Here is a 10,572-nt window from a genome sequence, read left to right as displayed (position 1 = left end):
ATATATATATATATATATTTTTACGAGAAGAACATTTTATTATTGATTTGTTATTTTATTTCACTAAAGACGGACACTGAAAAATTATTCATGTCTTTCGCTATTATCGTAAAGTGTACTGTGAGGGTAAGAGGCTAATTAAAGCACGATGGAGTGTAGAACTCATTAAGATAATCGGTCATCATAATACAACCAGCCGAGTGTGCGAATTAAAGATTGATTGACAATCGTGCCATGCGACTGTTGTGCACTGAACTATTCTCAATTGTTTGTACATGTTCATGGTTATCGTACTGCTTGCCGTGTTTACTGATTAAATTGTTAGAGATTGTTTAACATTATGGGTTGGAGAGCGCATCCAACTGTGATATTTGACGTTGTGTCTAACGTTATCTATGACTATGGAAAAACGTCACCGTCAATAATATCAGGAGCGTATCCATAAACTTAATACTTTCCAGATATAACTGAAAGATGTTATATTATATAATCATGGATTAACAAATTTGTCCCCCTTTTTCAACGGTGTCGTGAAGTTGAAAAAGAGACTCAACTCAATAAGATGTTAACGCGCTGATCGCATCATTAATGAAACTGAATTTAGATAATGGAGATTAAGGATTAATTGTCTCCGATATTTATAATGAATGGGTGAATCCGTGGCAAATAATAATTACTTTCTTTGATTCTTCAGTTTAACAATTCCTTCAGTGATTATCGGAGATACAATCTTTAGTGAAAATAAAAATTGTATAAGTCGAATGTAAGAGAATGACAGAAGCGTAAACAAAGTTTCTAGACATCTAAATGTCTTTTATGTTTCGTTGTTCCATTTTTCGTCTTCTAGAAGCTCTGTTTACGCATCTATCATTTTCCTCTTACATTCAACTTACGCTTCAATTTTTATTTTCGCCAGGGACATGCGTTGTACTTACCAATATAATTTAATTTCTAAAATCTACCAATATAATTTAATTTTAATCTTGGTTTAATTTACTCTTTATCTCTTTCTGATCTTTAAAATTAGAAAAGAAGAAGAAGTAAGTTAAATGGAGATTCAAGTTAAAATACATTGATAGAAACGGGCATCTATCGCTTCTATGTCTTTCCAAGATCAGTTGTATGTTATCGTGTACATCACATGTGTCGCATTTGCATCACACGTTTATATAATTCATTGATTCTTTTCTCAACAGGCTGGCGAGGGGCCAACGCTGCGTGAATCACGATTTTTCGTCGTAGAAGGAAACCGATTGGAGGAGTCGGAGGCTCGGCCGTGGATTTCCCCTCCTCGTTGCTGACAGTTAATACTCGACGTTCACCCCGAGCTGAAGACTCGAGCTGGAGACACGAACTGACGAGCAAGAGGAGTGTATTCTCGTTCGTCGACGTGTGCGACTAGACACAGTGCTCAACTTCTTACTTGCATCGGCATATTTTAACATTAATTTTGATTAAGTAAGCCTGATTTTCACATCTCTAATGCAGCAATAAAATTTTGCAAAGTGTCCTCGAACAAGCGGAGTTCAAATTTAGCAGAAATAAACTTCAAATAGAATTTTTTTTTTAACAAGCAGTTCACTAAAATAATGATTTTGCTGAAGTATTTAAAAAATTAGATCTGAAAATAATTTTGTTGGATTATCAAAATAATTATGTATGTCGCTCAGACATAAGCAACGCTAAAAAAAATTTTGATGTTTTAGTAATTTATAGCTTTGCACATAATTACTTATTTTGATAGCCCAATAAAATTATTTTCAAACATGTGTGTGTGTATTTATATATAACTAAATTTTTAGGTACTTCAGTAACCGTTCTTTCCGTATAGTAGTTGAAATTAGATCTTTGGAAACTAAACTTTTTAGTTAATAAATAATAAAATCATGAATTAAATCTCTTTTAATCTCGTTTATTTTGAAACATTTTGCATATAATAGATAAAACTATAAATTAAATGTGACTTCAAATCTTATTCTGGTTTATTTTATTAATATTTCTTATTAATTTTTCTTATTAATTAATTTTATAATGTAAAATTTTATTTAGATAAAAAAGCAAGTAAATTAAAATTCTTTTATTTGAGAGGAGACTTATTTTTTTAAATGCATTTATTTTGCCACTAAGATATCTACCAAAAAGATAACATTTATCTAATAATAAGATACACATATGTCGTATAATATATTTCTGTTTTAAATTATTTGATATAATGGATTGTTATTGAACTTGTAAATTAGATTAATGTCGTTCTCCGAATTATAATTCGCTGAAAAAGGCCGTGAACTTTTATCACACGTTATAATGTGTGTGTGTGTGTCAAGAATGTACCAAGAATCATAATTAATATTCTTCAGTGTCATAATGTGTTTAAGCATCAATACACAACAATCATATTTTACACAAAGTATTTAAGGTATCTGTTTCTCAATTCTTAGACTTGAATGGAGAACAAACGAACAGTAATCAGAGAGAAGCTTGTTATCGCCTTAAAGTCGTGTAAAGGCGCTCCGATTTTAATTTTCTAACTTTTGACAAGTCGAATCCTATCTACAAATCGAATCCTGAAACGACAGCTACCTGGTCGTCGAATCGTATTTTTCAACGTGGATCTGTAAGAATCGAGGAGACAAATTTACCACAGAGGAACTTTGGGTTCGCCGCTAGATTTACGAGCTGATTGTTAGACGCTTCGAGAAGCGATAAAGATACACTGTCGTAAGCGGCACGAGAGCAAGTCGACAGATAAGAAGTTTGTTATATATATATATAGTGGCGGTAGATTAAATCCTGCCATCTCAGCGATTCCTCAATCCTCGCGTGGTTTATACTTGTAATGAAATTAGCGGTAGTGATTTATTGATAGTGCTGGCAGAGGCGATAGCGGCAGTAGCGACGGCAGTGATTGTTATTGAAGAGTTTATAAATCTGGGGTTACCACTCTCTATCGTTTTGTACTTCGTGAAAGTTTCGTGAAGCTTCCGAGCTTCCTCGTGGAAGGCTGCAAACTAGTGATCAATCGCGTGGGGATGTTATGTAAGCTTATATTCGCGTTCGGTAAACATATTCAACACTCCCGCGTCGGGATCAGATTTATAATACGCCGCAATGCAGTTGCGATGCTCTGATTACAGAATATGATTAAATAAAATCGAGTAAAATATCTTTTTTTTTTTTTAAAGCAAGTTATGTCCTTTGACTTGTTTTAAGATATTAATAAAAAGCACCGTTTGTTTTTGTATACATGTAATGTATTCTTTGATCATGTATTGAAAATGTGAAGCAAATTCTAATTGTCAGTGTAAGGACTAGAATTAAAGCTTCAAGTGATGTACGAGACGGAACATATCGATTATGCATCTCAACACGTGTTGGTTTACTCAGCACGACGTGAGGAATCCCGGTCTTTCAGGTGATCAAGTTACTTGGTCGAAGGATGCACGTCAAAGGCAGCACGAGGATCATCTATGCGCGTGGTTGAGTTTGGACGAGGTGGTGAGTTACGAGGAAGATGCGCGGTTGAAGACCGAGGAGCCCGAAGAGGAGGACGAGAAGGAACGCGAGGAACGGGATTCAGGGATGTCTACGGTGTCAATCAATAAACTGCAAGTTCTATGGGATTACTTCATCCATGCCGAACCCCAGAGTTATGAGGTATTAGCACGTGGAATTAATATTTTTTCTTTATTCTTGAAGTTCTACTTTCTTGATATTTCCCTTTTTAAATTTTTATAAATTCCGCTTTCATTTTAACTACTATTTCCTTATAATAAGTCTGTTATGATAAGGAAGCTTCTGTTCATGCATTATATGTTGACAAAACACGAAGCGCGGAAATAATTTATATTTTGTCAAGTTCAACGCTGATTATATCTTAAAACCTATTACATTTATAATTGGATTGTTTTCGCGATCGAAGATACCGCATTGTAGTAGCTTACGAAAGAAATGGATGCCTTACAAGTCATATGCGCTCTGCTTGTCAATACTTTGTGGAGGACGTTGATATAACACATCTTTTAAGTATACATACACACAACACACGCAATCATCCATTGCCTATAATAACTGATTGAAAAATCTTATAAGTGCGTTATTTAATATCTCTTTCATATAATACTAGAATAAAGAAAAACTAGACACACGTATATTAAAGATACATCAGGTGTAGAATCTACAAAAGGTGATTGGAAATTTACACTTTCCGTATAAAAACGAATGCTATATGTACATACAAAACAGTTCAATAAAGTCAATTTATATTTAATAAAATATAATTTTATAATTTGAGTGAAATTTTTCTCATTTTATCGTAATTATTTTTTATACAAATGTCTACTTATTGAAATAATTTTTGATTCATTCTACTTCGCCGTCAAATTTCTTGTATTTCAAGTACAATATAAAAAAATCTGTAAAAAAATTTTTTCATTATATTTGTTAAAAAGTACGTGTAACAGATTCTTAAATGTGTTAATAAAATATGACACGTATATCTATTTTTATAATTTATCTCTCTATTTTTAAATTAATTTAGGTTATTTATCATTGGAAATGGTTGTTTCCATCATGAATCACTACGTGCCCGATTGCACGTCTACATAAACAGATTATTCGTCATACACATACATTAAAATATCACTAAACTACAATTCCTATTTCTGTCGACGAAAATTCAGAGTGCTCCAGTTTCATATCTAAAACTTTTAATTATATTGAAAATATCACAAGTATAGTGTGCCGCAAGTATGTCATTTTAATGCTTAATCGTTATGTTTTTCATTTTATGTTCGCTAAAATGTTGATTACTGTATCGCGCAGATACACGAGCAAATTATTATCGTTGTTAACTTAAACAAATAATAAACAAAATCTCTTTGGTCCCGCTGATCCTTCTTATCTCTGAGCTTAGTTGCTTATCTATTAGTTTTCTCTTTAAAGCGATATTTTAACGTAACTTTTATTTTTTCCTATCAACCATATCTTCCGAATTACCAAACTCGCGTTTATGAATTAAGGATTATTATCAAGGTATTAATTGCGTTCTATGAAATATAATTTTTTGTCTCTGTATATATATATTTTTTTTTTATTATTTTTTTTTTTACGAAAGATATTTGCTTGTTTTATATAAATTCTGTTGATAAATTGTCTCTGACAAGTATTGATATCACACACAATGATTGTTCCAGAAATCGTCCTGGCTCGATATATTTCTGGCGGAATTGCTTGCGCAAATTAAGGAAGGCAAAGACGTAAAAGATGTTCTGTCTTGTTGGTGAGGCCCTTATATTACTACTTTGATACATTATTATCTGCGCAACATTTCTTCTAAAGTTTACGCGATATTATCCGAGAAGCATATTCGATTACGTGTTTATTTTTACGTCTCACTGTCTTCGCCACAACCGCAGTAGAGAATTTGATCGCACTTCTGCGGTTGCGATGGAGAACTTTTATGGCAGCTAGTTCGATTGATTTTCGATCTAGTAGCTCATTTTATTTCTTTTCTGCCAATCATATTTGTTAATTGTTTTTATTTAATTTTTAAATGTTTTAAATATCTGATTAAACTTAAGAGCGTGTTGACACAATATTCACACATACATGGTCTGAAAATAAAGTTTCTCCGAATTGCAACAATAAAAAAACGAAAACATCTCAGATAACAAAATATATTTTATCTTTCAAAGTAATCCTCCATGATATGCATTAATACCTCTTTTATTATAAAGTTTTAAAACATTTATTTAAATCCGTTGTTGGAATACTGTTTAGAGCATGGTTCGTCATGGTTCTTTGAATGTTCTCAATATTTTGAAAATTGTATATCTTGTTTATTTCATGATACTTTTGATTTTTAGGAACAGCATGAAAGTCGAAAAAATCAAGTGAATAAGTAATGTTCTCACAATTCCTTTTTTGGTAAAAAAAAATTACATGACAACGTCCTTGAGCTCAAGGAAATCATTGTTTTTGATCAAGAAAGGTTGTTAAGATTAGCCGGGCCATTCGCCGGGTGTGGCTTTTTTGGATTTTACATTGCTTCCAAAACTCGAAAATATCATGAAAAATAAATATTTTCAAGACATTGAGGATATTTATAGGAATGTAATGAGAGTGTTCTGAATATAAACAAAATATTTACGCAATTTAAAAAAATTTTGAATTTTGTAAAATTCAAACAAAGATAAAGTGTATAAGGATACTACTTGAAAGAGAATTTGTTATTTGAGATATCTGTTTTTTTTTATTGCGTCTTTTCAGGCTGTTTATTGTCAGACTATGTATATGTATAATACAAAAAGCTGTTGACACTTATTGTGTATGTCGCATTTTATTGTGAATCACTTTCTGATAAGAGTTAATTCTATTTTTACCAACATTTATCTCGAACTTTAATCTCGATTTAATTTACTTTTATTTTTTTATCTTTTTTTAAGTCTATAGTAAGAATTAAAAAAAATATAGAATAAATTGAACCCCGAAATTAAAATTAATCTATAATAGGCCTAATGCCCGTTTCTATCAATGTAGATTAACTGTAATCTCAGTTCAACTTACTTTTCATTTTTTTCTAACTTTTAGAATTAGAAAAAGATGAAGAATTAATTGAAACGATTAAAGTTAAACTACATTGTTAGAAACGGACATAAGACAAATATTCTTTTCTTTATTTATTTTGAAAAGTGATATCACTTTGATGAACTACTAGAAATAATAAATACATGTGAATCGTATCTTACAAATAACTCACATCTGATAACTCAACCATTGAATGAGACAATAAAAATATGTATGTATACATCAAGCGTATTCTTCTATTTTAGTTCGGTTGGCGTTGGCGGCGTGTCGACTCTCGTGGCCTGCGAATTACTTTCGGATGTGCACGAACTGTGCGGAAACAGAAATGGTAGCGAGCTGATCGGTCTACGAAAATACCTGGTCCAGGATCGTGGATGGCGTTACCTGGCAGTGCTGCATCTGTTAGGTGTACGTGGTCTGTCCTGCGGTCGCGAACTGGTCGCGTTGTTGGTCGCTCTCTATCAAGTTGCGTTCCAAGAAGAACCCGACTCGGGATCCAACTTGACCGCGTTACAAAAATCTGACAGCGAATCCACTGTCGTCGAATCATCGATACGTAACCAGTATATGAGATTTCATTGTAATGACGATACCGTCGATACAGTGAATATCGTACTGCATGCAAAACGCAAGAGTACTAAGAGTTCTAATCGCAGGCGGTTTTTTAATGAGGGCGATACATCTTCGCGCAGAAAATTTGCTCGCCGACACGTCGTCGGTGCTGCGAAGATCCACCAATCCATCAGTCATAAAAAGAAATCGTCGTCGATTTTGGAAGCGCGACGTAATACACCAGAGGATGAAACGAGTAGCGAGTTCGAACCATCGACGGACGGCATCGATCCGTCACGTTCTCTCACGCTCAAGATTCGTCTGAATCCGATGGACTTTGAATATTTCACATCGATCGTTAGGAGTGACGAAGAACAGAAGTGGCAAGCTAAATTATACGAATTGCCACCTCGTCCTGTAAGGAAAACACCCCGTGATTATATTGACGAAAGGATCCGCGATGTATTGGACGCAAAAATCAGTAATTTCGAGATTAGTTTGCTGATCATACAATTGCTACAAGGCTTGCGTGACTATGATACACCCGCTGAGCAAACGCCAGCCGTGCAGGTTCTAAAATTCGCTCTGGATACTCTATGGTCGCTGCAATTCGGTATAGACGGTAATCGTTTGAATGGTACAGAATGCGCGACCCTGAAGGCTGCGGCTGCCAGGCTGATGTTGACGGCTCTGGAACGTGTTTTGCGGGCCGATGAACCTACTACAGCGGTGATTCACAATGGTCTGCTACCAATGACTCTGAGATTGCTAGAGAATGCCTGCAGTAAGCCAGTGACCGTGTTGAAACCAGAGGAAGGTTCGCTGCTGCAGGAATTTATTTTCGCCACCATCTACGGGATTGTCACGTTCCTCTATTGCTTGTTGCACCAGCGTAGCGGCAATGTTGACAAGCTGTCGGACTTCCTCGAATTGTTCCGACTCTTCGTCGAGAGTCAGGATGGCAGGCTCGTCGAAAGAACTGTGTTTGCGATCGTCGATCTACCAAGTATTGATCCGGTGAAGTCGATAGTACGGGCCAAAAAGATAATCGACATAATAGGCGCATTAACCAGCGGATTGAAGAGCGTACGTCGTGATCTCTCGCACGTCACGCAGTGCCACAGGACCAAGCACAAATCCTGCATCAATCACGTTCAGAGTCATCATCATTCGGATGTGCTCGGAGCACCATATTCCCAACCGATCGTTGGCATAGCTGATAAACAAGCTTGCTGTATTTCCTCGTTATTCGCGACGCTCACGAGTTTGCTGAAGGAATCTCATTTATTCGTGAGCGAGTTGCAGGTGAGATTGATTGGGATAATTACTGCCGCGGGTACATGCTGTTGCTTCCCGCCGAAGATACTCGTCTCGAGTGTCATCGCCTGTCTCAGAAAACGCGACTCCTCGACGTACGCTCCGGCCATGGCGTTCTTGGAGCGTACTCTGTTTAGAGAAATGGGCGCGTATTTGTTGACAGACGCATGCGATACTTGTGATAAACCGGCTAATTACTCGTGGGATTTTCTAGAGTTATATGTCGATTTGCTGTGCCCTGATGATCCGAAACTATGTTACGTCGTTATGGCGCATCTGCTAAAAATCACACCCTGTTCCCGGTTTCACGTCAGGGAGCAACTTCTTTTCAGTGTTTTCTATCCGACTTTCCTGCGCGCCAAGGCGCATTACATGACCGACAAAGATAACGTAACTGCGAGGTTTCTTTTGCAATCCTGTATGTCCGTTATATCATGTTTAATCGTGAACCTGAAGATGTGCGAGAAATTCATGGAGATAAATGGACTGCACGAGATACTGTCTCTAATAACAGACGTATCGTTCACTAGGAGCGTCTATGCTCTTCTGGAAGTCATCGTGACTGTAGAGATCTGGAAGATTTGCAAGGAACCTGACAATATAGAAAGCACCGAAGTATCGGCGACGAAGTTCCTCTTTGAAACTCTTGATAGAGAGACGAACGGATTGTTCGTCAGCTTACAGTGTCTTAAGGAACTGAGAGTGAGAGAAAAAACAGACCAGCAAGGCGAGAAGGATGCATCTAATATGCATTCTGACAATCAAGAAGTTGAGTTACCTACTTCCAAAGATTTGAGAACGGAGATTGTTGAAGCGGCGGTTGAAGATCTCGATGATACATTTTTATCGCAACTGCCTGGAAGTGATATTCACTGCGAACAGTTAGACAACAAGACTGATACGATAGATGTTATAGCAATTTCGAATTCACTCGAGATGTTTCAGTTTCCTATAGAGGAAATTATCGAACTGCGCACCGATGGAGACACGTCGGATAGCAAATTTAGCCTGCATCAGGCTAGCGCAGCGTGGAGGGCTGCTGCAGGAGTAGCATTGTGCAGCCCGAAATTCCGGACTGAACTGTCAATACATCCAGTATCTAGAAAATCGTTGCATTTGTTCAAATTATTAACTGTGGGCATCGCTACGGACAGTATTGAAGGTAGGTGGAATAATAATACCGGAAAAATTTTTATTAACAAATTATCAAAAATTATTAATGAATCGTATCGTATTTATTTATTTTTTAGATAAATCGGCGCATAAGCTTCTCGAAGCCTTGATTACGTGCTATTTAATATCTCCGTTGTGTAAGTATATATGTTATGTTACAAATGCGATTAATAAAACGCATATCAAACACACCTCGATTACGTATGTATATACGTATACAGGGTGAAAAATTTCAATATGTAATGGGCTAAATAATTTGAAAAATATAGAAGATGCGGAAAAATGTTTTAGAAAAGTATGGCTTGAAGGACCGTGAATAACGATAAAATAATTTTCGAAAAAAATAAATTTTTTGAGATCATGAAAGTTATCGCCATTTAAAAAAAAATGAAATTATATGATTTTTACATAATACGATTCTATTTATTCTGCATGTAAAATAACTAGAATAGAAATATCGAAAAATCAATAGTTCATGAGATATTTTATGAGTTTATTTCTGCACATTTTGACATAAAATATATAATAGAATATCTGGTAATCATTAATTTGTTGACAATCATACCTTGATGGTAAAAATTTCAAAAAATTAATAGTTTTCGAATTATTTTATGCTTTATTCTGGCATGTATTGGTATAAAATATAAAATATTTTGTAAACTATAAATCGTATTTTAATACTTTAATACACAGAATGATGAAATGAATCAATTGGTGTAAACAAAACACAGTTGCTATGTAGTTGTATATTGCAAAATGCATAATTTTTTAAATTAGCCATTGTGTATTTTTTTTATACTAATTGATTTATTTCATCATTCTGTGTGTAAAATTATTAAAATACGATTTATAGTTTACAAGATATTTTATATTTTATATCAATACGTGCCAGAATAAAACAATTCAAAAACTAATAATTTTTCGATATTTACCTTAAGCCTTTTA

At 35.0% G+C, this 10,572-nt stretch overlaps 1 protein-coding gene across 1 annotated transcript in view; it reads left to right on the top strand.

Moving 5' to 3' along the window:
- The first annotated feature begins 2,462 nt into the window (after nt 1-2,462).
- Nucleotides 2,463-10,572, top strand: part of LOC108756821 (lysosomal-trafficking regulator) — an 18,760-nt gene continuing 10,650 nt past the window's right edge. Inside the window, exons 1-5 of the mRNA XM_018500897.1 lie at nt 2,463-3,036; nt 3,413-3,654; nt 5,193-5,278; nt 6,831-9,616; nt 9,705-9,764. Coding sequence (XP_018356399.1) covers nt 3,030-3,036; nt 3,413-3,654; nt 5,193-5,278; nt 6,831-9,616; nt 9,705-9,764 — 3,181 coding nt within the window. The 5' untranslated portion in view covers nt 2,463-3,029. The remainder of the gene's footprint in view (nt 3,037-3,412; nt 3,655-5,192; nt 5,279-6,830; nt 9,617-9,704; nt 9,765-10,572) is intronic.

The sequence above is a fragment of the Trachymyrmex septentrionalis genome, unplaced genomic scaffold (assembly GCF_001594115.1).
Source record: "Trachymyrmex septentrionalis isolate Tsep2-gDNA-1 unplaced genomic scaffold, Tsep1.0 scaffold13, whole genome shotgun sequence".
Classification (NCBI taxonomy): domain Eukaryota; kingdom Metazoa; phylum Arthropoda; class Insecta; order Hymenoptera; family Formicidae; genus Trachymyrmex; species Trachymyrmex septentrionalis.
Note: the sequence above shows the minus strand (reverse complement) of the source record. Positions and strands in the feature narration are given on the sequence as shown.